Source organism: Populus trichocarpa, chromosome 1, assembly GCF_000002775.5.
Source record: "Populus trichocarpa isolate Nisqually-1 chromosome 1, P.trichocarpa_v4.1, whole genome shotgun sequence".
In the NCBI taxonomy this organism is placed as follows: domain Eukaryota; kingdom Viridiplantae; phylum Streptophyta; class Magnoliopsida; order Malpighiales; family Salicaceae; genus Populus; species Populus trichocarpa.
The window spans coordinates 38,184,367-38,210,914 of record NC_037285.2 but is presented as its reverse complement, the minus strand read 5'-3'; the positions used below and the strand labels follow the sequence as shown (position 1 = coordinate 38,210,914).

Genomic DNA, 26,548 nt, shown 5'->3' with positions numbered 1-26,548 from the left:
TTATTATTATTATTATTATTATTATTGGAAAAAAACAATCAAAACCCATTTAGTTATACAAAGCTAGCCGGTAAGGTTTGTGAAGCCTTCATGAGCTAACTTTCTTTTCTTTTTATAGCTTTGCAAACTTTTCTAGTTCTTTTTCCTCATTGTTTGCTATCTCTATTCCAACATTATCTTATTTCTTAGCTATTCTAGTAAACAAGCAAAAACAAAAGGTGTTTCACTGTAATCAAGTCCTGCTACAGTGAAATAAAACAATGTATTTAATTTGTGTACTTTTACCATGAAACGATATCATTTTCTTAAAAAAATTAAGTAATATTGTGGAGGTTTTATGTATATTCTTCACTTTAATTAGTCCTTCGAGTTCTAAGATTGTGTAAAATAGTCCCTGAACTTTATTTTTTTTTATTAACAAGATCCTTGAACGTAAAGGGAGGAGATAGAACTTGGACCTTTCAATGAGAGAGAGAGAGAGAGAGAGAGAGAGAGAGAGAGAGAGAGAGAGAGAGAGAGAGAGAGAGAGAGAGAGAGAGAGCACCCTTTCAATGTTAGTTTTGCCTTCTTCCGATTATAGACTTTTCGTATTATATTTTTTTGTTAAATAAATTTAATTAATTGTGGTTTTTATTATTGATCAAAATCAAACATATTCATATATTATATTTAAGGTGAAACATAAAATTCACCTATGGAGTTAAATAATTCAAACCACATTTAATATTGATTCAATTAATTTCATTCACTTGAAATTTTAAATTAATTAATATATTAAAATAAAACTTATATATTTACCCATGGCTAGGCAAGAGTTCTAAGCTAATTATTAATTATACAATAGGTATATTACTATTTGTTACTATGAGCCTCCTCTAATTTCACTGGGACGGGCACTGTTCAATGGATGATTTTTATTTCTTTTTGCCATTAAACTTTATTTTTATCAATTTCATCATTGCATGTGATATTTGTGGTATTTTGTGTGTTGAGGTTTTATTTTCTTTGCACGTTCTTGGAAATTTAAGGTGTTTGGAAAGATTTTAGAGATGACTTAGGATACTATTTAATGAAATAAAATTTCAATTTATAGTATAAAATAAACTGAAAAGAAAAAGACCAAACCAAAAAAAAAAACAATGGTTTTTTTTTTCTTTTTATGTGAAAAAAAATCATTTTTATCCATATAGTCTTTATTTAGACTTCTTTTTGTGACTTCTAGCTTATATTCTAAACTTTTTATTATTAGTTTTTAGTCCTTAAAATTTAAGAGAGGAGAGAAAAAATTATTAAAATTAAAAAGGAGAGATAAAGTGGTCAATTGAGTATATTTGGACAATAAAAAATACTAATTTTGATTTCAATGAAATCTTCTTAACAAGAAGAATGTTGTTAAGATGTTTTTAAACTTCCATCTCCCAAAAAAACAGATAAGGGTTATGGAATAATTTTTTAATTTGGTTTAATTTTATATTTTTTGAACAATTAAGGGGTGTTTTAAGGGTGAAAATTGATTCATTGAGATTTTCAAGGTGTTTATTTGGTGTTTTCAAGTGAAAATAAGTAAAAAAAAAATGAGTTTTTTGATCCAAAAAACTTGAAACCTGAATTTTCAATCACATCTCCAATAGCTAAAACTTGAACCCGAAAATATCATGTAATTTGTTTTATTTATTTATTTATAACAAAAAGGTAGATAATGTATCGTTAGACCTTAAACCAAAAAAAAAGGAAGAAGAAAAAAGGCAATGTATGTATGCCCAATCTTTGAGGGCCAGTGCATCACCTCTTTGTGTAGTCTTTATTTTTTACTCCAATTTTTCTTTTTAGTTTTTAATTGAAATACATTATAAATAAAATACTTAATATAATATTCAAATGAGTTGTTGGAAAAGCCACAACATCATTTTTTTGTAGGCGGTATATGTGGTTGATAGTGGCTAGTTTGTCACCTTCGATACTTTCTTTCCCCCTTATTTTTTTTTATCTACTCAATTTTTATATTGGCCATGCTAATTTTTAAAGTTGTCATCTGATTTATAGAGATTTTCACTTCGGTATTTCTTCTTTTAATTTCTAATTTTTGAATTCCAATTTATGATATGTTATTTTTAATTTGATCTTCATTCTTTTGATTATTGTTTCTTGTTGGGTTCTTTTGTTAAATTTATTTTTCCTTTTATTTTCACCATTCAATAATTTTTTTTTACTTTTTATATCAATTTTGATCCTTATTTTTTAGGTCTTTTTACTAAATCGACTTTTCTTTTTAACTTCACCATTCAATTAAAAATAAAATTTATTTTGTATTTTAATTTTGATCCTCATTCTTTTAATGATATATATATATTGGTTTTAAATCCTTTTATATAGTTGAAATTCTTTTTTCAATTTCATGCTTTGATATTTGATTGATTGAGAATTAAGCTTCATGTTTTTTTTCATATAGGGTGCTTCAAGTCTAATAACTCGGGTCACGTGTTGAAAAGTTAATGCACATTGACATTGTTTGGTTTTTTTTAAATGAGCTTTTTGATTTTTTTTACAAGATTATCTTGATCTCATAATCTGAACTGCAAGTTTGGTAAGATAATCTAGGTTGGCTCGACTCAGATTACTAAGATTACAAGTTTGTCATGCTAACTTTGATTGTATATCTAATTTTTAAAGGTTTTTTTTTTTTATCCCTTGTCATTCTTTCTTATTTAGTGGGTTAAATATTGAACTACATGGTTTGGTTTTTTTTGAAAACAACGTTTTTTTTTCAAGTTATAGTGATTATTTTCTTAAATTTTCTTTGTCAATTTATTGTTGTTTTATTTTTATTATCTAATTTAAATAAAAACAAACTTATTCAATTCATTCAAGTCTATAATTTAAATCATAATTTTTTTTTCTTAAAACATGTTTACAATACTTGAATATATATGTTTTTTAAAAATAATTTTGACCCATCACGTATCGAGAGTACAAACTTAATATAATTAAGATAGCATTTGAAAGCGTGGTAAGAATTATTTTTTAAAGTAATTTTTATTTATAAAAATATTAAAATAATATTTTTTATATATTTTAAAATTAATTTTTAACGCGAATATATTAAAACAACTTAAAAATATAAAAAGGTATTTTAGTATAAAAATATTATAATTTTTTTTTTAAAAAAAACATGTTGAAAGTTCTCCTTGATGCATTCTAAATCACCACGTAACTTCTAGAAGATACAAATGGAAACTATAACCATTTTTTTTTTCCAGTCTTATAGCCACTTCTTTGACTTTTGGAGAGAATTGGGCACATTCATGTCGACATGAATGAATGTAGAAAGCACAGATAATATGCACACGTGGCAGCCACATGAGTCATCGTATAATGTAAAATAAAATATTAAGACCAAAGGAAAAGTTAACTGATCATGACGTAATCAATTACATACCAGGGAAGGATGGCTTGCAAGAAAAGCCTGATTTTAATTGCTGTGGCGGTTATATTTTTTATTTAAAAATAAATTAAAATAATATTTTTAACACTAACACATAAATAACAAAAAAATAAATAAAATAAAAACATAAAAATTTTCAAAAATAATTTTAAAATAAAAAAATAATCGTACCTAATTAACGGGGAACAGAAGGGCCCAGTCACAGACAGTAATAATAAATTGCGGTGTCATTTCCCAGGAAAATCAATCTGTACATGTGAATCTGACACAACCACGTCATCACTAACGTCACTACTTCTGTCCTTTCTTGTTGTGACTGACTGACTTGTCAAACCAGTTTCGTAGACGAGTTTAGATCCTCCATTACTATAGGAATAAAATCATTAAACATTATCCACAATTTCCTTCCTAATTATACTCTTAAATTAATCATGGACAAATTGATGTTTGAGTATGGACGGATCTCAGAGAAGACATTTTTGTGCTCCTTACCGATTTAACATGATATATGATCTAATTGATTAAAATTAAACTATATCAATAAATATACAAAAACACAAATATAATTTCAGGTATTTTCCCATTAAATATGCCAATAAATCAAATAAATGTCAATAAATCAATAAATATGTCATTTGATTTTATAGGTTTTTCTCATTTATTTTTCCTCTTAAATTCCCCCATATGTTTTTATATCACATGGAGAACTCTCAAATAAAAACTCTTATTTACGGCTAATGTTGGAACTTTAAAAACTATAAGAATAATATTGGACAATTTTAAACTATAAGAATAAAAATGAGAATATATAGAGGCAAAAACAAAGTTTATTCCTTTTATTTTTAATTCACAAATTAAAAATAGAAAAATCATTATAGATACCAAACAAAAGGATAATTATAGTAAATCAAGATAATTTTTTAACCTAAATTTTAATATTTAGAAATTTATTGGACCTCGACTAATCTGGTTGAGCTGGATTAAACTACTAAAACGTCAAATTCTTCTAGCAAAAATATATTCTATGTATCATACTTCAATTCAAGATTTTGTTTTTAAAAAAAACAAATATCTAACCACCTTAACTAGCACATTTGATTATAATCCAAGATATTTGTAGCATGTGATGGGCACCTTTTTCTTGTTTACAGGTATGTGTTTAGTGGTAATTATTGTGTGTGAGAATCAATGGAGAAATTTCTTACTTGTAAACCAAGCCTTGGGTGGTGGACAAGGCTGCTTTTGCCTCCATTAAATGATACTCCAACTTTGTCCATCCAAAATTCCAAACGGCAAAATCCTATGCTACACTGCGCACTTTAACGAAGATATCATTTTCTTGTTCCTTTCTTTATCCATGAAAATAAAATAAAAATAATGCCATTTTGATTTCCATTCCCATGAAAGTTCTGGTCATAGATCCTCTTCCTCTCTCTATATAAGACTTTTTCCCCTCCTCTCGCTCTCCTCAAACCTCTATTATTTCAACAGCACGATCCCTCTTCTTCGATCTATCTTTCAGTCACAAACTTCATTACCATTTTTACCATAACAACATACCAATGGCTGCTTGTATTGACACCCCACGGACAGACACCTCTCAGCTTTCTCGCAATCCTAACAGGTCTCAATCAGATGATCATGCCTACAACTACGCGAAGCTTTGCAGGCCTCCTCATGTTTCTTGCACACCCTTTTCCAGGAATCACACAAAAACCATCAACAAGCCTGCTGTCGTTGATGATTTTGATGAACAGAATAGCTTATGGCTTAAAATGAAAGAAGAAGCAAGGTTTGATGTTGAACAAGAACCAATACTATCTAGCTACTACTTCACCTCCATTTTGTGTCACAAGTCATTAGAAAGAGCGTTGGCTAATCTTCTATCAATAAAGCTGAGTAATTCCAGTCTTCCTAGCACCACTCTTTTTGACCTTTTTGCTGGGGTCCTTGAAGAGAGCCCTGAAATCATTAGAGCTGTGGAGGAGGATTTGAGAGCTGTAAAAGAGAGAGACCCTGCATGCATGAGCTATGTTCACTCTTTCTTGAATTTCAAAGGCTTTCTAGCATGCCAAGCGCACAGAGTGGCACACAAGTTATGGTCACAAGGTAGACAAATTCTAGCTCTATTGATACAAAATAGAGCATCTGAGGTTTTCGCAGTTGATATCCATCCCGGGGCAAAGATTGGTCAAGGAATATTATTTGATCATGCCACAGGAGTGATTGTTGGAGAGACCGCTGTGATCGGAAACAATGTGTCAATTTTGCATAATGTGACCTTAGGAGGCACAGGGAAGGCATGTGGAGATAGGCATCCAAAGATTGGGAATGGGGTGTTGATTGGGGCTGGAACTTGTATTCTGGGAAATATTAAGATTGGTGATGGGGCCAAGATTGGGGCTGGCTCAGTGGTGTTACATGAAGTGCCACCTAGAACTACTGCTGTTGGGAATCCAGCTAGGCTGATTGGAGGGAAGGCGAATCCAATTAAGCTTGATAAGATTCCTAGTTTCACCATGGATCATACCTCACATATTTCTGAGTGGTCTGATTACGTTATTTAGATGACTTTTCTTGTTTACATGTTTCGAGATTTTGGAGTTTTTGTTTGTTTGTTTGTTTGTGTTGGGAGTGAGAATTGAAGTTCTCCAGCTATTAGCAAACAGAGTAGGCTCTGTCCTGATTTTATTCAGTGATATATTGTATATGTATTGCCTTGTGACATGTTATTCAAGATCACATCTTCTCGAAGTATAAATCTAATCAATCTATGTTTCTGCTGCTTCTAGCTAATTCTCTTCCAATTGTATTGATTTACACGCTCAAGTCTTTTTTCTTATTCTGTTGCTTCTTGTTCTGTTTTGTTGTGTTTCTGAAAAAACTTTCCCAAATTTGTTGACTGCAATATTATAAGGTAGTATCAATAGACTAGGTTTTCAAAGCTTTGTATTTGGAGGAAGGTCTGGTCTAGTTACAAGCTGCAGCGTCGAAATGAAGAAGGTGGACATTGTTATATATGCTCCGGGCTAATGATCCATTACTTCGGATGAGATTTGCTACGTCCATTAATTGATCTAGCACTAGTTTGGGAAAGTTAATACGGAAGCTGCACTAGTGTGTGCGTTTGGTGCTGTGTTGCAGGGTGGTTTTTGCTCGCCAAATGTACTTTTAAAACACAGTTACAAACGGTGAAAACTTGTACATGATTATTTATGCCTGAGGCCATGATCATTGCTGCAGCCTCAGGTAGTGAAGGGCGTGTAAATAGCAGAAGCTCAAGCTGTCAGAAATCAAGATGGTCGGTCTAACGTCTGTGTAGAGAGCTAAAGACTTCGGTCTCCATTGCATTCAACTGGAAACCCAATCTAGAGCCCATGACAAAGCTTCAAGATCAGCAGATTGGAGCCTCGTGCATGTGTGGGTGATCTGATTCATGAATTGTCTCCAGTCATCACAGTTGTTTCATTAAAATGTGTATGCTCGTGGAGGTGGAGATCCAGTAGAATTCTCAAAACTTCAAAACAAAACAACAACACACCCATGTAATAATTTCCTGGATGGATCACGCTTCAATCATGATAAGCAAACACCAGCCTCAAGAAAGAGTGCGGGTGTTGAATTTGGTGACTTTCTGAGACGTTCAATGATTTTCAGGTTCTTTTTATGTGAATCAATCACTCGAACAAGTTTTGCTAACTGGGGTCAAATCTAGTCCACCTGTTGATGGATAAAGTAGGTCAAATCTGTGATGGCAGGCCAACCTACTGATCTTGGCCAGCTTCCATCTTTTGTTTCCCACTCCAGGTAGTCAACAGAAACATCGACGTATCACATTTGAACATGCATAACAATTTCCAAATCCATATTCCTCCTTTGAGAAGATGGACTCCAACAGACTGCACTCTGTTATACTGTGATACTGCCTCCTCTTTGTTCTCAAGCCAGTTATTATGGCACAAAAGCTCTAAATCAAAACTTTCCTTGCAATGCCAATGATCTATTCAGAAGCTCTGGAGGGGTAAAAGTGCGGTCCTCGCCTAGACCAGTTGTTGCTGCCATACAGCGGGCACCTCCCTTGTCTTCCTAGATCAAATCGACGGAGACGAAAACAACACAAAAAAAATAAAAAGTACAAGCTATATAGAATTTTACTGAATAGGGTTACTATACAAAAACTTCTATTACTTATATTTCTTTTCAAAGTATTATGCCTATCAAAGAGTTTATTTAAATAAATAGAAAAATCAACCTGGATAAACTAGAAAACCACAAAATAAAAAACAAGCAATTAAAGTCATAAATAAACAAGGAAAAATAAAAATTATTGAGCATAATATTTAATTTACCACACTAAATAAAAAAAAATAAAAATAACTAAAAAAAATAATTTCTCTTAAAACCTCTTGTATTAGTCTTTTGGGTTGAAAATACTTGTCTTTAAGTTTAAAATGCTCTTGCTTGGATCTGGTGGATGCTCAATAAAAAATTACGTAGATATAAACTCCAATAGTTTTTTGTTAAATTTTACACAAAAAAATATTAATTGACAATTTATTTTTCTTTATTTGGATTATAAAATAATGAATTGTAAATTTTAAACTTGCTTCTTCAACATGTGTTTTATCTATATAACTCTTGAAAAAATCTATATTTTTAATAATAAAAAGTTTATAATAAAAAAAATCAATATAATCTAAATGAATAATTTTTATTTGTTTGTTGATCACCTTTTATATTCTCTTTATACTAAACCTTGAATTTATTGATGAGAATATTATTGATGATATCATCATATCTTAATTGTAATTAAATATGTTATCATTATCAATATATTTATTATCGTAATAAATATCATAAATTGACAGAGAATAATAACCTATATCTATCTTATTATAAAAAAAATTAAAAAAAACTATACACGATGTGTTTAGGATTGTGTTTTAACTTACTTTATATGAAATTTAAAATTATTTTAATATATTTTTAAATAAAAATATTTTAAAAAATAAATATTAATAATTTTTTTTAATGATTTTGTTTTGTAGTACTGTAAAGTCGTACTATCAATATACTATAGACTTTGCTTTCATGTACTACCATCGCCCCCCAATCTCGCGCCACTTTGATAATTAACTAAGATCTTTATTTATTTATTATTTATTTATTTATGAATTCAAAGCATCTAATGATAGGGAAGATAATAATAACAACATGGGCGGAGTCGCTTCAACATTGCCGCGAAGTTCGCTTTCTTTCCACGCCATCTTACACGGTGGAAACTGATGAGTCATCAAAACTGATGAGTCACAATTTTCTACTTTTTTTTTTCTTCTCCATCCCTGTTAAGTAATGAAATAATTCTTCAACTTATTTATTTATGTAATTTTATTATCATTAGCTGACAAATTAATTTATTATTTGTCCCTTCATTCCTCCTATTAATAATTTCTATTTTTTTTTAAGAAAGAACCTTCTCATCATCTTCTACATGTTTATGTAATTTTTTTTAATCATTAACTGCAAATATTATTTTAAAAGAGATCCTTCTCATCATTAGCTGACGAATTACTGTTTCAATATACCATGTTTTGCAATAACCTTTTTCGGCCTTATTATTCAACAATTAATCTCTAGAAATTATTGAGCTAATACATTTCCTCCTGTCATATTTGTATCGGGAGCCAAATATGGCTGAGCTTAATGCCATTGCTAAGGCTTTGAAGATCCCAGTCTCCGAAATGGGTGTTAATGGTTCAGCCGTGTGTGTGTGCGTGTGTAGAATCAGACTCCATTAATGCTTTAGCTTGCGCTAATTTGATTGCAGGGCGTTTAGGCTTAGCTGCAATTAATTAATACTTGTTCACCGATATAATAATAATAATAACCTTGCAGCTCCAGAAAACAGAGTAAATAGTTTATTCCAGACAAACCCTTCTGATCTGTCTAGGATCATTCGGATTGAATAATTTATATCAAACTTGTTGAAATAGAATGAGGTAACATCCAACTACTCATATCACACATGGAGTAATGCGAAAATGAAGTAGAACGAGATACTATCCAACTACAGGACAAGTATGATTATCAAATAAAGACTCCTGTCCTGAGCGGCTGACGCTAAGGTTAGCCTCACAACTTCAACTGAAACTAGATCATATATAGAAGAGAAGCAAATTTACAAACCAACACTCGATAATGGAGCAGCTTCAAATTCCCTCCTCCTTGGTCCTTCTCCCATCACTCCTCTTTATCTTCATGGTATTAAGGATGCTCAAAAAGTCGAAAACCAAAGACTTGACTCCAAATCTACCTCCAGGTCCACGGAAGCTGCCTGTGATAGGAAACTTGCACCAGTTATTTGGTTCTCTACCCCATCACCACCTGCGAGACTTGGCCGAGAAACACGGACCTATCATGCACCTTCAACTCGGCCAAGTTCAGACCATTGTTATTTCTTCTCCAGAAACTGCTGAACAAGTGATGAAAGTCCATGATATCAACTTTGTTCATAGGCCCCATCTCCTTGTAGGACAAATCATCTTTTATAACTGCACAGACATAGTGAATGCAGCATATGGAGACTACTGGAGGCAGTTGCGGAAAATTTCCATCTTGGAGCTATTAAGTGCTAAACGTGTGCAATCATTTAGATCTATCAGGGAGGAAGAGGTATCCAGTCTTATTGGAAGTATTTCTTCCAGTGCAGGATCAATAGTCAACCTTAGCAGGATGCTGTTTTCTGTAGCATAAGCTCACTACGAGAGCAGCCTTCAGTAAATTGCGGAAAGAGGAAGAGATATTCGTTCCGCTTGTTCAGGGAATAATGCAGGTGGGAGCAGGTTTTAATATAAGTGATCTTTTCCCTTCCATCAAATTGCTTCCATGGATAACTGGGATGAGATCCAGAATGGAAAGGTTGCATCAAGAAGCTGACAGGATACTTGAAAGCATTATCAAAGAGCATAGAGCTCGCAAAGCGGAGGGCAATTCTAGTAACGAGAGTAAAGTAGATGATCTTGTAGATGTTCTTCTAGATCTCCAGGAACATGGGAACCTCGACTTCTCCCTAACTACCGATAATATTAAGGCAGTCATCCTGGTAAGTGTTTATATTGCTGTACATTTGGTTTTGCATGGTCTGTATATTTGCTTACCTCAATTTGATTATCGTGTCTCGCTCTCAGGACCTTTTCATTGCTGGGACTGAGACATCATCAACTATTCTAGAATGGGCAATGTCAGAGCTGCTAAAGCACCCTGAAGTGATGGAAAAGGCTCAAACAGAGGTACGAGAGGTCTTTGGCAAAGATGGAAGTGTCGGTGAATTAAATTACTTGAAGATGGTTATCAGAGAAACTATGAGATTACACCCTCCTCTCCCTTTGCTGATTCCAAGAGAATGTCGAGAGGAGTGTGGAATAAACGGATACAATATTCCCATTAAATCCAGAGTCCTAGTTAATGTATGGGCAATCGGAAGGGATTCAAATTATTGGGTTGAAGCTGAGAGATTCCAACCAGAGAGATTTCTTGATAGCTCGATTGATTATAAAGGGGTTAATTTTGAGTTTACCCCATTTGGTGCTGGAAGAAGGATGTGTCCAGGCATTCTGTTCGGCATAAGTAACGTCGATCTTCTACTAGCAAATTTGCTCTACCATTTTGACTGGAAGCTCCCCGGTGACATGAAGCCAGAAAGTCTAGACATGTCTGAAGCTTTCGGTGCCACGGTTAGAAGAAAAAATGCTCTGCATTTAACTCCTATTTTGCACCATCCTCATCCTGTTAGATCTTGAAAATCACAAGGAAAATGATCTTAAATCTGCTTTTGTTATGTGTTACCTTATGCCAATGGTGTTGCCCGGTCACGATAATAATAGTAATAAAAAGCTGCTTATTTTTCAGTGTTATCTTTAGCTTTTCCCAGAACTTGTAATAATCCTACACTTTGATCCAAATTCCGTCCAAAATAGCTGCAGGATGAACTGTTAATTTAAGTTATTGATGTAGAAACTTGGACAGAGCTGGCTGTAGAAATAGCTTATATATAATTCTAAAGCTTGAATTATAATTTCTATGTTGTTCCGATCAAGATAACAGTTGATACACACCTATTTTCTTAAGTTTGTGTTTCTCTCCTTTTTTACGTGGGGATCCAAAAATGAATAACAACATATAACCCTCATTACAATATTTACGGAGCAAAGAATAGTTGAGAGCTTTACATAATAAGTTTTGTAAAGATAAACATAACTGAACTTCCAAAATTGATCTTCTCAAAGCTTGGTTGATTTGAAACTCTATCTTTACAATAATCTCCTTCAACCAGAAACTAATGATCAAAACTATGTACAACTTAGTTATTTTGAGATCCCGATCTGGCGATCCTATAAATTCTGTCTTTGGTTGGGTTAGCCTGAAATCCCATCTGGCGATTCCTTTTAACCAGAACAAAAAAAAGTTCTTCTGATGGCAGGGTTTGAACTTCTTTTTTTTTTGAGAATTTCCTAATGGCAGAGTTAGAAATTTCTTTTTTCTTTTGAGAATTTCCTAATGGTAGGGTTGTTCTCACTTTCCTCCCAGTGTTAAGATAATATTGGTGGCTCGGTCAACCTGAGATCCCATCTGACGATCTCTTTTAACCAGAACCAAAGTCTCTATATAGCTCGGTCAACTTGTAATCCCATACAGCAACTCCCTTTAACCAAAGCTAAAATCTGTGTGCCGTTGGGTTAACCTGAGATCCCATCTGACGATCTCTTTTAATCAGAACCAAAATCTGTTTGTTTGTAGCTCGGTCAACCTGAAATATCATCTGACAATTCCCTTTAACCAAAGCTAAAATCTATGTTGCGATTGGATTAACCTGAGATCCCTTCTGCCAATCCCTTTTAACCAGAACTAAAGTCTGTTTGTAGCTCGGTCAGCCTGAAATCCCATCTGGTGACTCCCTTTAACCAAAGCTAAATTCTAGGTTGCGGTTGGGTTAACCTGAGATCTCATCTGGCGACCCCCTTTAACCAGAACCAAAGTCTGTTTGTATAGCTTGGTCAACTTGAAATTCCATCTGGCGATTCCCATTAACCAAAGCTAAAATTGGTGTTGCGGCTCGGCCAACCGGAGATCCTATTTGGCGACCTCCTTTAACCAAAAACCAAAATCTATGTGTAGCTCGGTCAACATGAAATCCCATCTGGCGATCTATTTTAATCAGAACCAAAGTCGGTGTGTTCTTCCTGATGACAGGGCTCAAACTTCTTTTTTTTTTAGAATTTCTTAATGGTAGGGTTCTTCTCACTTTTCTTCTTGATGATAAGGTTTGATCAAGTTTTTCACTTGATGATTTTTTCTATTTTGACTTTTGAGATTTTACAGGATTGACATCGATCCTTCCTGATTGCAGGGTTGACATCTGTCATTCCTGATGACTGGGTTGAAAACTTGGTGCTTCCTGATTACAAGGTTGACCTGATAATTCGTGATTGCGGGTTTGAAACTAGGTGCTTCCTGATTGCAGGGTTGACCTGAAGACTCTTTTTAATGGCATGGTTGATCTTCTCATTTCTTTATCTCATCTTTCTTGATGCTTGGTGATTAGTACTTAAAATTGTATTTTTATCAAGGTTTTATATCATCATTTTGCACTTGAAGTATCAATAACTCCTTAACTAAAGAATGTTTTATAATAACAAGTCTGATACTATAAGATACCTGTAATTTATGGTAAATATTCATCTTAAATGCAGGCCTATCACATAAATCAAAGGATTGATTGATGAGTTTAACTACTGAAATTGAGAAGACAAAGAGAGGGGCAAACTTAGAAAAGAGATGCTGGTTCAGTCCAAACTAGAACACCATTCGGTTATTGGATCATAACTGGAGCTGTAGAACTTGGATTTAGGTCTTGTTTATATGTATGAAAAGCTAAGACATAGGCCTAAAACTTTCATGAAGAGTCCAAGATTTAAAAGTGCCATTTTCGAGTTCAAATGGTAGCAACAACATAGAAGTCGAAATCTGTCCTGCAGCCTAGACACTGTTCAGTGTTCAGCCCATATCTCGAGTTCTAGAAGTCCAAATGCACTGATTCTTTTTTATGAGGGAAAGCGGAGACAATTTCCTAGAACTTTCATGAAGACTATCTGTTCAAATTCTGATGTTAGCAATGACGTTTTGTTCAAACAAGAAGATAAGGATTGTCACCAAGTCAAGATGTGGCCACCCACTCAACAATTAGTCATCAAATCAATAGTTCCAAATTTTGCCTATAAAAGGAGGTATTTGCTATGTATTTAGGCATCTTGGTTTTCAGATCAAGATCATGTTCTTGCTCTCTCTCTTTATATTTTTGTAACGCTTAAGTTTTGCTTTTATTAATCTCTTATTTATGCCTTTCATTTCCTTTATTATACTTATATAATCATGTTCTCCTCTTGTTTATCTATGTTTCTCTTATTCATAATGTTCAGTTAAGTTTATTATGTCAAGGTGAAAAGGTTACACTAATGGTGTAAGAATAAATATAGTATAAACTCAACAAGAACTTTAATGTTTGATACAACATGTTTAATATTTATTATCTTACTCACTCTTAATACCTTACTTGTTATATGGTTAATCTAGATTTGTGTTGAACAACTCTTGGTTACTTTTATAGCCCAACTGTATGGTATAACCGACACCTGTGCTATGAAAGGAACTTGATTTGTTGTTAACATAAGTTATCACCATGAATACCTGATAATATTTACAAGTATTGGCATTACTCAAATAAGATAATTAATGTAATCATGTTAACAATTTATAATCTGAGTGGAACCTCCTTTGTGTGTGGTTTCCAGTCAAGTAATAAAAAGAGTTTATACTATACTTATTTGAAATACCATTAGTGGATCCTCTAACCTTGACAATTATTTTATCCTTATTTAATCCTTATATCAATATCGCATCTCAAAGCTCTCTTCAACTCCTTTTTATGTTATTATCTATTTCTTTATTTGTAGTTTATACAGTTAACCTCCCTGTGGTTCAACCCTGGTCTTGCCGGGTTATTTATTACTTCGACACTCCTATACTTGGAAGAAGATATCAACTCTTTGGTCGTGTCAGTTGACTTTTCTTGTTCTTCTTGATGACAGGGTTTGAACTTTTTTTTTCTTTGAGAATTTCCTAATAGTAATGTTCTTCTCTCTTTTTTTCTTTTTGATTGCAAGGTTTGAAAATAGGACTTCTGATGGCCGGGTTGAGAACTTGGTGCTTCTTGATTGCAGGGTTGACCTGAGAATTCCTGATTGCGGGGTTTGAAACTCTGTGCTTCCCGATTGGAGGGTTGACCTGAAGACTCTTCCTGATGACATGCTTGATCTTCTTATTTCTTTTAGATTTTCCTAATGGTAGGGTTCATCTCATCTTCTTCTCGTTCCAAGGTCAAAATCATGATTCTTTATTTTATTATCAACTCAATGATTCTTTCTTTGTCCACATTCTTGCTCGACTTTATTGAGGATTTTCTTGTAACAAATCAAAAATATATGTGCAATGCTTTGAGGTTAGATGACATGCATGCATTCTTACCTGGTTTGAAATATAGGGCCCCCCTCTTTGATGTTCCATTGTCATAAGGTGCCTTTGTTTGTTATTCAAAGCCTTCTTTGCTCTTTCAATGTACTGGCTCATTTGTGTGCTAGCCCTACTCAGCTGTAAGTGTTGGGTTTTAATAGTGTTTGGGCAAGTGGGGGGGGGGGAGAGAGTGAGGCGGGAAGAAACAGAAGAAAAAAGCAAAAAGTTTATCTTCCCCTGTTGTACGTCCAGGGGAAGAAGAAGAAGAGTGCCGCTTAAAACAACATTGTTTTGTGTTTCTCTTCTTTTTTTGTGTGGGGACCCAAAAATAGATAACAACATACAAGATGACAAAAGGTTCCTCTATGAACACCCATGTACTATTTATGATTGAAAATTATCTTTCTACTTCACATGACAATTCTTAAGTATTCGATATCATATGTGGTTTTCACATTTGTAAGAATATGTAGGAACTAAAGAGAAGTAGAAGATTGCATAAAGATGAAGTGGATCTACAAGTTGGCAATGGAGCAATATATGATGCTTTAGTTGTAAGAACTTATTATTTGACTTTACAAAGAGGGATGTTACTAGAACTTGATAATTGTTATTTTGTTTCAATATTTTCTAGAAACATCATGTCTATCTTATTATAAAAGAGATAAAAAAACTATACACGATACTCATCTCGATCAAAGTAGTTGGACTGAGAGATTTTAAGGGTGTTTGAGATTTTGTTTTAACCTGTTTTTCATGGAAATTTGATTTGATTTTAATTTTTTTTTTGTTTTTGAATCGTTTTGATGTGCCGTTGTCAAAAATAAATTTTAAAAAAATATATAAAAATATTATTTAAATATATTTTCAAGTAAAAAATATTTTAAAAAGTAATCATTGATACACTTACAAACACTTATGATGGCTAACTTATTAAATAAAAATTAATAACAACACTAAATAATTTTACATAAACTATTTTTTTTTCATAAACGTTTTCGATCCTAGTGCGGGCAATAAAGTCGCACTATCTATATACTATGGACCATAGGTATCAGACTCGGCCTGGCCTGGCCCAGTCCAGCGGGTCATCCTGGGACCCGGGGCCTTGGTCAGGTCTATTTCATTCAAAACCCGTGTCAATAATTGACTAAAAAAACCGTTCGACCTGCTGAGTCAACCCAGAATCCAGGTGACCCGACAAAACCCGGTAGATACTTTATTTTTTTAAAAGTTTGTTTTCCATTAGCCAAATACTATTTTATTTTCATATTTTTCAGTTGGTTATTAATCCATTTCAAAGCTCACTATATAAATAATAGAAGAAAGTTCACAAGAAAAAAATTATGTTTTTCAATGTGGGATAATTTTTTTTTTCGTTCAAATACTTCAACTTAAAAGGATAAGATAATATCTTTTCAATGTGAGATTAAAAAACCTTTTGAAATAATTTTTGAAATTTCATTATTTACAACATATATAACTTATATCCATAGATTGTTTCTTAATTTTTTTTATATGAAATATTAAAATTAAAATTTTACTTTTAAATTTTTTCTAATTAACCCGTGTAATCATGAACTCTAAAGTTAGCTATCATGAATTTAAAAGTTAGCTATCATGAAACAGTTTTGAAAGTTAGTTATGAATTGGATTTTGAAAGCTAGTTATGAATTTGTGATTACTTCAAATAATTTTCTAGTTTTTTCTTTTTCATTTCTGTTAATTAATAATTCTTTAACTTGTCTCTAACTTTATCATTATTAGTTAACGAGTTAATTTTATTTTCTATCTCTGCCTGTTTTTTATCAATAGTTTCTGAATATCTCTTTTTCAAGGAAGAGCCTTCTTAAAACCCCGTCCATCACAAATGGGACGTTGATGGCTACTTTTAACGAAAAGCCAGGGGAGGGAGACTTTCTGTGTGTTTCCTCCTGTCATATTGGTATCGAGGAGTCAAATATGGCCGAGCTTATTGCCATTGCTAAGGCTTTGAAGATCCTAGTCTCCAAAGGGGATGTTAAGGTTCATCTGTGTATGTGTGTGGAATCAGACTCCATTAATGCTTTAGCTTGGGTTGTGGGGGCGGTAGAAGTTCCTTGGAAGATTAGAATGGCTTTCTAATTAGTTCTTAAAACTGGAGATTCTATTGCAGATGGTTTGGCAAAACACGGCAGTAAGAGAGCATCTAACTTGGTTGCATGGTTGTAATGGGGTGTCAAAAAACCATCTCCACCCAATAGCTTAAGCTGTTAGGTGAGGTACCAGAATATGATTTATATTATTCTCTAATACACCCCCTCAAGTGAAAGCCCTTTGGGCTTGAAACTTGCACAAACCCATATTACCTTATGCTTAATTTTTATCAAATAAATGGTGATGGTAAGATTCGAACTCGAGACCACTTGGTTATCAAGGCTCTGATACTATATCAAAGAACCATCTTAACCCAATAGCTTAAGCTATTAAGTAAGGTCCCATGATATGATTTATATTATTTTCTAATATGAGGCAATCCCTTGAGTTTGGAAGATGAAGAGGGTAGCTATACAGGTGCAGTTGGTAATATCTGCAGATAAGACAGCAGCAACAAACAATTTGTTTAGTTTAGGATTTTCCTAGCCCTCCCTTACCGGAAGGTAGAATGGATGAGACTTGGACGTCATATATCAACATAACTGTGATTTAACCTTCGCGGACCACTTGACTACTTACCTACCAAGCTCTGGCTCGAAAGCAATAAGCAATTCCTTGTAAAAATTACTCATATCACACATGAAGTAATGGAAAATGGCCCCAATCTAGACTGATGAGTCCATATATTTATTTTCTTCTTCTTTCTCTTGGTGTTAGCGGTTTAAGTCACCTCCATTTACAAAAGAAGAATAATGGTAAAAAAGTTTTGATCTTTTTTGCCCCTAATTTTGTTTTTGTTTCTAGCTAGATAGCTTGGGTTTCAACATGTCGTTAAGCTTATTGGTAAGGAGGGGAGGCATGAGGACTACCCCGTAAGCTACAACACTTCACTTTCTTCCTTTTGGTAGTTATAGATTTGAAAAGAAAACTTACTTGTGGGAATTTGCTTTCTTGTTCCTAGATCAATTATTTTAGTGTTACTTCAATTATTAGAACCAAAATGATATTCCATAGTACAAACATCTTTATAGATCTTGTCAAAATAATGCAGAGAGTCCAAGATGGAAAAAGAGAAAGAGAGAATTATATTCTGGTTAACAAATGGAAAAACTTTCTTTTTGATATGAGTTATGTCCTTATTTATATAAGTATAGGAAGCGGTTACTTCCTTTAGTAACCCTTCTAAATACTTGAACCAGGTCCATCCCACATGGACGGACCAGACCTAACCCAACAACCAATATCTCTCACTCGCTTATGAAGGACTGGATTTATGTAATACATTATATTTCAAACTTGCACAAGAATTTCATACTTGATGAATAAACCGTGCGACCTGAAGCATATAGTGAAAAAAACTCCAACATATAAACCTAATATAGGCCGTATAGGAGACATCAACCTTACAATTAATTATTTCTTAAAGTGTACTAATATACCCCAATCATTTTTAGTTACACATGACTGAATATAATTCAATTCCTCAAGAATCTCATATTCAATCCATCTTTACAATTACAAGTACTTTAAATCATATCAAATTTATTCAAGTGATATGATCCCGACCGGTTAATACAAGTAACCGGTGTATAACTAAAATTACATTTTTTTTCGTACTCATATCAATCAAAATTGAATTAACTCGCTTTCCTTAGAGTATTCCTTTAAGTCGAATCATTCCATGACAAGTGCTAGAGGTGATTGTTCATGTGAGTGAGTCAATCAAAGTCTATCGACATACTTTAATAAATTGTACTATAAGATACTCATTTTAATCCATAAAACAAATAATGAATAAAATGGTATTCTAATGATATTTATTCATTATTCAATCACTGCAAGCTTTCGTATGATCCTTAAAACTAGTTACATTACTAATTAAATTCTACATAGGCCAAGGGATCTCACATGTTTAATAAATGCATCCCTTGTTATTGGTTTTGTGAGTGGATCTGCAACCATTGAATTTGTAGAAATGTGTTTTAGGATCACGTCATGTTCAATAATTGCTTCTTTAATGTAGTGATATCTCATCTTAATGTGTTTGATCTTTTCATGGTATTTACTATGATCTTTACTTATTATTTATTTATGAATTCAAAGCATCTAATGATAGGGAAGATAATAACAACAACATAGGTGGAGTCGCTTTAACAATTGCCATGAAGTTCGCCTTCTTTTCACCAAACTTGCCTTCTTACACAGTGGTAACTGATGAGTCATTAAAACGAGTTTTCAAAGTTAGTTATAAATATACGATCAGTTTTCATAATTTTTTAATTTTTTCTTCTCTATCCCTGTTAATTATTAATTGATGAAATAATTCTTCAACTTATTTATGTAATTTTATTATCATTAGCTGACAAATTAATTTTATTATTTGTATATCCATGTCTTATCAATAGTTTTTTTTTTTTTTTTTTTAAGGAAGAGCCTTCTCATCATCTCGCACATGTTTTATGTAATTATTATCATTAGCTGACAAATATTGTTTTTTAAGAAAGAGCCTTCTCATCATTAGCTGACAAATTAATGTTTCAATATATAATGTTTTGCAATAACCTCTTTCTGTCTTGATTATTCAACAATTAATTTTTATAAATTATTGAGCTCTGATGGCAGCTACTACATACTCAAATCAAACAAGAAAAACTGTAAATACAAGCAATATACAATTTTTCTGAATAATTACCACTCTAAATTTTTATAATTAAATAGTTTTTTTAAGTATTATGATTTTATAAAAGGTTTACAACTCCTCAAATAAATCCCAAAACTAACATAAATAAATAAAAAAACCTAAAAATAAAGGAAAAGTAATAAATAAAAAAATAAAATTATTAAAAATAATATTTAATTTAAGAAAAAATAAAAATAACCGAGAAATTTTTTTCTTAAAACCCACTCCAACACAAATGGGATGTTGATGGCTACTCTTAACGAAAAGCCAGGGGAGGCAGGTATTGGTGGAGTTTTGAGAAACTCAAGTGGAGACCTTCTGTGTATTTCCTCCTGTCATATTTGTATCGGGGAGCCAAATATGGCTGAGCTTAATGCCATTGCTAAGGCTTTGAAGATCCCAGTCTCCGAAATGGGTGTTAATGGTTCAGCCGTGTGTGTGCGCGTGTGTAGAATCAGACTCCATTAATGCTTTAGCTTGCGCTAATTTGATTGCAGGGCGTTTAGGCTTAGCTGCAATTAATTAATACTTGTTCACCGATATAATAATAATAATAACCTTGCAGCTCCAGAAAACAGAGTAAATAGTTTATTCCAGACAAACCCTTCTGATCTGTCTAGGATCATTCGGATTGAATAATTTATATCAAACTTGTTGAAATAGAATGAGGTAACATCCAACTACTCATATCACACATGGAGTAATGCGAAAATGAAGTAGAACGAGATACTATCCAACTACAGGACAAGTATGATTATCAAATAAAGACTCCTGTCCTGAGCGGCTGACGCTAAGGTTAGCCTCACAACTTCAACTGAAACTAGATCATATATAGAAGAGAAGCAAATTTACAAACCAACACTCGATAATGGAGCAGCTTCAAATTCCCTCCTCCTTGGTCCTTCTCCCATCACTCCTCTTTATCTTCATGGTATTAAGGATGCTCAAAAAGTCGAAAACCAAAGACTTAACTCCAAATCTACCTCCAGGTCCACGGAAGCTGCCTGTGATAGGAAACTTGCACCAGTTATTTGGTTCTCTACCCCATCACCGCCTGCGAGACTGGCCGAGAAACAGGGACCTATTATGCACCTTCAACTCGGCCAAGTTCAGACCATTGTTATTTCTTCTCCAGAAACTGCTGAACAAGTGATAAAAGTCCATGATATCAACTTTGCTCATAGGCCCCATGTCCTTGCAGCACAAATCATCTTTTATAACTGCACAGACATAGCGACTGCAGCATATGGAGACTACTGGAGGCAGTTGCAGAAAATTTCCATCCTGGAGCTATTAAGTGCTAAACGTGTGCAATCATTTAGATCTATCAGGGAGGAAGAGGTATCCAGTCTTATTGGAAGTATTTCTTCTAGTGCAGGATCAATAGTCAACCTTAGCGGGATGCTGTTTTCTGTAGCATATAGCATCATTACGAGAGCAGCCTTCAGTAAATTGCGGAAAGAGGAAGAGATATTCGTTCCGCTTGTTCAGGGAATAATACAGGTGGGAGCAGGTTTTAATATAAGTGATCTTTTCCCTTCCATCAAATTGCTTCCATGGATAACTGGGATGAGATCCAGAATGGAAAGGTTGCATCAAGAAGCTGACAGGATACTTGAAAGCATTATCAAAGAACATAGAGCTCGCAAAGCGGAGGGCAATTCTAGTAACGAGAGTAAAGCAGATGATCTTGTAGATGTTCTTCTAGATCTCCAGGAACATGGGAACCTCGACTTCTCCTTAACTACCGATAATATTAAGGCAGTCATCCTGGTAAGTGTTTATATTGCTGTACATTTGGTTTTGCATGGTCTCAATATTTGCTTACCTCAATTTGATTATCGTGTCTCGCTCTCAGGACCTTTTCATTGCTGGGACTGAGACATCATCAACTATTCTAGAATGGGCAATGTCAGAGCTCCTAACTGTTACGTACCTAGTCTCCAAGATAGAAGCAACCACAGCAGCAGTGGCAGTTTTGGCTAATACAGAAGTAGGGGAACTATTAGCAGATTATGCAGAGGTTTTCCAAGAACCTACTAAATTACCACCAAGGAGGAGGCATGATCATAGAATTCCACTGCAAACAGGAGCTCAACCTGTAAACTGCAGACCGTATAAGAACTCCTTCTTCCAAAAAGAGGAGATCGAGAAGATGGTCAAAGAGATGTTATGCAACAACATCATTCAACCAAGTGTGAGCCCATTTGCTTCACCAGTACTTTTGGTGAAAAAGAAGGACAACACCTGGCATTTCTGTGTAGACTTTAGGCAGCTGAAGGAAGTCACTATCAAGAACAAATTTCCTATTCCCTTGATCGATGACCTACTGGATGAGCTGCAAGGATCTAGTTTCTTCTCTAAACTGGATTTAAGGTAAGGATATCATCAAGTGCGAATGCATGAGGGAGATATAGAGAAAACAGCCTTCCGCACTTACCAAGGGCATTATGAGTTTAGAGTCATGCCTTTTGGCCTCACGAATGCTCCTGCAACATTCCAAGCCTTGATGAATGACATTCTGGAGCCATTCCTGAGGAAATTTGTCTTGGTGTTCTTTGACGACATTCTCATTTATAGTTCTTCTCTAGAAGCACACCTCAGACATTTGAAGCAAGTTCTGGAGATCCTGAAGACCAACCAGTTGTATGCAAAGAGATCAAAATGCACGTTTGCTGAACCAAAGGTAGAGTATTTAGGGCATATAATCTCTGCTGAAAGGGTGGCCACAGATCCTAAGAAGACACAGGCTGTACAGGAGTGGCCAATTCCAAAGACTATCAAGGAGCTAAGAGGATTCCTTGGCTTGGCTGGCTATTATCGAAAGTTCATCAGGAAGTTTGGTGTCATCAGTAAACCTTTGACAAAATTACTCAAGAAGAATAATTTTGTGTGGCGCGAAGGGGCATTGGAAGCTTTCCAAAATCTGAAGAAAGCTTTATGTGAGACTTCAATCCTAGCCTTGCCTGACTTTACCAAACCATTTGTCTTGGAAACAGACGCCTGTGACACTGGAATTGGGGCAGTGCTTAGCCAAGAAGGAAGGCCGTTGACATTCATGAGCAAGGCCTTGGGAGTAAAACATTTGGGATTGTCTATCTATGAGAAGGAATACCTGGCTATACTGATGGTAGTAGACAAGTGGCGACACTACTTGGAACAAGATCAGTTTATTATACAAACTGATCATGAAAGCCTAACATACTTACTTGATCAGAAAATCCACACTCCTATTCAGAAGAAGGGGCTGACCAAGCTGTTAGGATTAAACTATCGAATCAGGTATAAGAAGGGAAAAGAGAACAAAGCTGCTGATGCCTTATCAAGAAGGATTATGTAGAGTGAAGATAGCTGCCAAGGAACAGATATGACAGGGGGATGGCTCACAGCCATAACACAAGTGGTTCCTTCTTGGTATGACCAGATTTACAGCTCTTACAAAGATGATGCCAGGCTGCAGGACATCATACAGGATAAAATGATAGATGCTACACAAGCTCCAAATTTTACCTATACTAACGGGGTGGTGAAGTATAAATGAAGAATTGTTATAGGAGCTGCAGGGTCATTAAGAGAGGAACTCGTCAAAACTACCAATGATTCCTATATTGGAGGGCATGCAGGGATTCAGAATACCTATAGGCGACTTAAAGCTCATTTTTACTAGCCTTCCATGAAGAAATGGGTCTATCAACTGGTGCAGCATTGTGACATTTGTAAACAAGCCAAGGCTGAAAGGGTGCCTTACCCTGGGTTGTTACAAGCTCTTTCCACTCCACATGGTCCCTGGCAGGATATTACCATGGACTTCATAGAAGGGCTCCCAAAATCCGAAAGCAGAGATACTATCATGGTCATTGTTGATCGCTTCACCAATTATGGGCATTTTATCACCCTAGCACATCCATTCACAGCCCAGGATGTTGCTAAATTCTTTTTAGATCACATCTAAAAGTTCCACGGCTTGCCTGCCACGATCATGACCGACAGGGATAAGGTTTTCACAAGTTTATTCTGGAAGGAATTGTTCAAACACCTAGGGGTCAAGTTGTTACTAAGTACAGCCTACCATCCTCAAATGGATGGGCAGACTGAAAGGGTAACTCAGTGCCTAGAGACTTACTTAAGATGTATTACTATGCATTGTCCAAAGAAGTGGCACCAATGGATATCCACAGCACAATGATGGTATAATAGCAGCTTCCATTCCACTATCGACATGTCCCCATTTCAAGCTTTGTATGGATATGAGCCTCCAGCCAGAGAGATGGTATTATTGAGGCTACTCAAGTAGCTGCTGTGGAGGAGTGGACGCATAGAAGGATCAATATGGATCAATTAATCAAAGGGCTGCTGAAGGGGCACGAAATCGGATGAGACAAGTGGCAAGCAAAAGACGATCAGATATGACATTTTTTTTTATAGGAGATTGAGTTTTTCTAAAGCTTCAACCTTACAGGCAGGACAATGTCATGTACAGGAAGCATTACAAGTTAAATCCCAAGTACTATAGTCCTTACCAAGTCCTTGAACGTATTGGTGCAGTAGCATATAAGCTTCAGTTACCCCTAGGAAGTGCAGTGCACCCTGTGTTCCATGTCTCATTATTAAAAAAAAAAGTGGGAGAAGTGGCCATCGTTTCTCAAGCCCTGCCAATGGTAGATGATGAGGGCAGGGTAAAAGTGTACCCAATTACAATACTAGAAAGGAAACTTATGAAGAAGGGTAATACAGCCGTGGTGGCGGGCTTAATTCAGTGGTCGAATTCGTTCCCTGAAGATGCTACATGGGAGGAGTTGACAGAATTGCAGTTACAATTCCCAGACTTCAATATTGCTACGTGAACTGATCCAGCTTTCGATTCCTGGGACAAGAATCTTGCATGGAGGGGGTACTGTTACGTACCTAGTCTCCAAGAAGGGTGCAACATATGAGAAGAAGAAGCTAAGGGTGCTGCAGAGTTGATAACGTCTGCAACACGCAACCCTTGATGGCTGTTAATTCTGTTAGTTTGTTATTAATAGTTAGTTAGCAAGTTGTTACAACAGTTATAGTCAGTTAGAATAATCAGTTAGTAGTGATTTCTGTTACTATAAAACACACATGAGGGGTATCAGTTGGATATAGAATATACACACAGAAAATTCAGTCTCAACTCTTCTCTATCGTATTCTCTCTAAACAATTCCTCTGTTCTTCACCTCATTTCTTCTTCACTTGTTAAGCAACCTTAACACTAAAGCACCCTGAAGTGATGGAAAAGGCTCAAACAGAGGTACGAGAGGTCTTTGGCAAAGATGGAAGTGTCGGTGAATTAAATTACTTGAAGATGGTTATCAGAGAAACTATGAGATTACACCCTCCACTCCCTTTGCTGATTCCAAGAGAATGTCGAGAGGAGTGTGGAATAAACGGATACAATATTCCCATTAAATCCAGAGTCCTAGTTAATGTATGGGCAATCGGAAGGGATTCAAATTATTGGGTTGAAGCTGAGAGATTCCAACCAGAGAGATTTCTTGATAGCTCGATTGATTATAAAGGGGTTAATTTTGAGTTTACCCCATTTGGTGCTGGAAGAAGAAGGATGTGTCCAGGCATTATGTTCGGCATAAGTAACGTCGATCTTCTACTAGCAAATTTGCTCTACCATTTTGACTGGAAGCTCCCCGGTGACATGAAGCCAGAAAGTCTAGACATGTCTGAAGCTTTTGGTGCCGCGGTTAGAAGAAAAAATGCTCTGCATTTAACTCCTATTTTGCACCATCCTCATCCTGTTAGATCTTGAAAATCACAAGGAAAATGATCTTAAATCTGCTTTTGTTATGTGTTACCTTATGCCAATGGTGTTGCCCAGTCACGATAATAATAGTAATAAAAAGCTGCTTATTTTTCAGTGTTATCTTTAACTTTTCCCAGAACTTATAATAATCCTACACTTTGATCCAAATTCCGTCCAAAATAGCTGCAGGATGAACTGTTAATTTAAGTTATTGATGTAGAAACTTGGACAGAGCTGGCTGTAGAAATAGCTTATATATAATTCTAAAGCTTGAATTATAATTTCTATGTTGTTCCGATCAAGATAACAGTTGATACACACCTATTTTCTTACAGGACTTGCCATTTGGCGATACCAACAAATATAATAATTAAGACATAAAAAATGTCATGCTCTACCCTCTGGCTGTATTAAAAAGTTCTTTAAGTAATTATGAGATTCCATCAAGATTTGCAGCTTCCATTCTGCTCTGCCAATCTTGTAAAGGTTACCAGAAATATATTTCTTCAATATATTAGCTTTTAAAAATAAAGATGGGCTTTTTTCTGTGGAGTGGCAGATCCACTGACTAGAATAAATATTTTAAAGGAGAAACTAAAATTAAGTATATAAATTAATTATAAATTAATATTAACTAAATATTTTAAAAAACATTATAAATTAATTATAAATTCTTAACAGATTGACTAATAGAATCTATAAAACTTGAAATTTTAAATTATTATTTTCATTGCGTTAATCTTTTAAAATACTCAGTAGGGCAACATAACCATCATTAAATATTAGCTTGTTGATTGAATATTTTGGTTGTTATTAACATTTATTGTAAATTAAATTCATGTGCAAAACATTGATTTTCTAAAAAAAATAGTGTTTTAATTCTAATTATTGACTTTATGTATTGGGATAGGGTTTAGGAGACCTAATTAATAAAATTCAATAAT

General features: G+C 34.4%; 2 protein-coding genes and 1 pseudogene across 2 annotated transcripts; all 3 read left to right on the top strand.

Moving 5' to 3' along the window:
- Nucleotides 1-4,720: 4,720 nt before the first annotated feature.
- LOC7485103 (serine acetyltransferase 1, chloroplastic) lies at nucleotides 4,721-6,238 on the top strand. The gene has a single exon (XM_002300335.4). The coding sequence runs from the start codon at nucleotides 5,005-5,007 to the stop codon at nucleotides 6,007-6,009; it is 1,005 nt and encodes a 334-aa protein (XP_002300371.1). The 5' UTR covers nucleotides 4,721-5,004; the 3' UTR covers nucleotides 6,010-6,238.
- Nucleotides 6,239-8,433: 2,195 nt separating this feature from the next.
- On the top strand, nucleotides 8,434-11,458 carry LOC112328811 (desmethyl-deoxy-podophyllotoxin synthase). The gene is given in 3 exon segments (XM_024609687.2): nucleotides 8,434-10,191; nucleotides 10,193-10,544; nucleotides 10,630-11,458. Coding segments are annotated over 3 exon segments (1,515 nt in total). The 5' UTR covers nucleotides 8,434-9,640; the 3' UTR covers nucleotides 11,242-11,458.
- Nucleotides 11,459-20,182: 8,724 nt separating this feature from the next.
- LOC18095371 (desmethyl-deoxy-podophyllotoxin synthase-like) lies at nucleotides 20,183-25,724 on the top strand (annotated as a pseudogene).
- The last annotated feature ends 824 nt before the right edge of the window (nucleotides 25,725-26,548 follow it).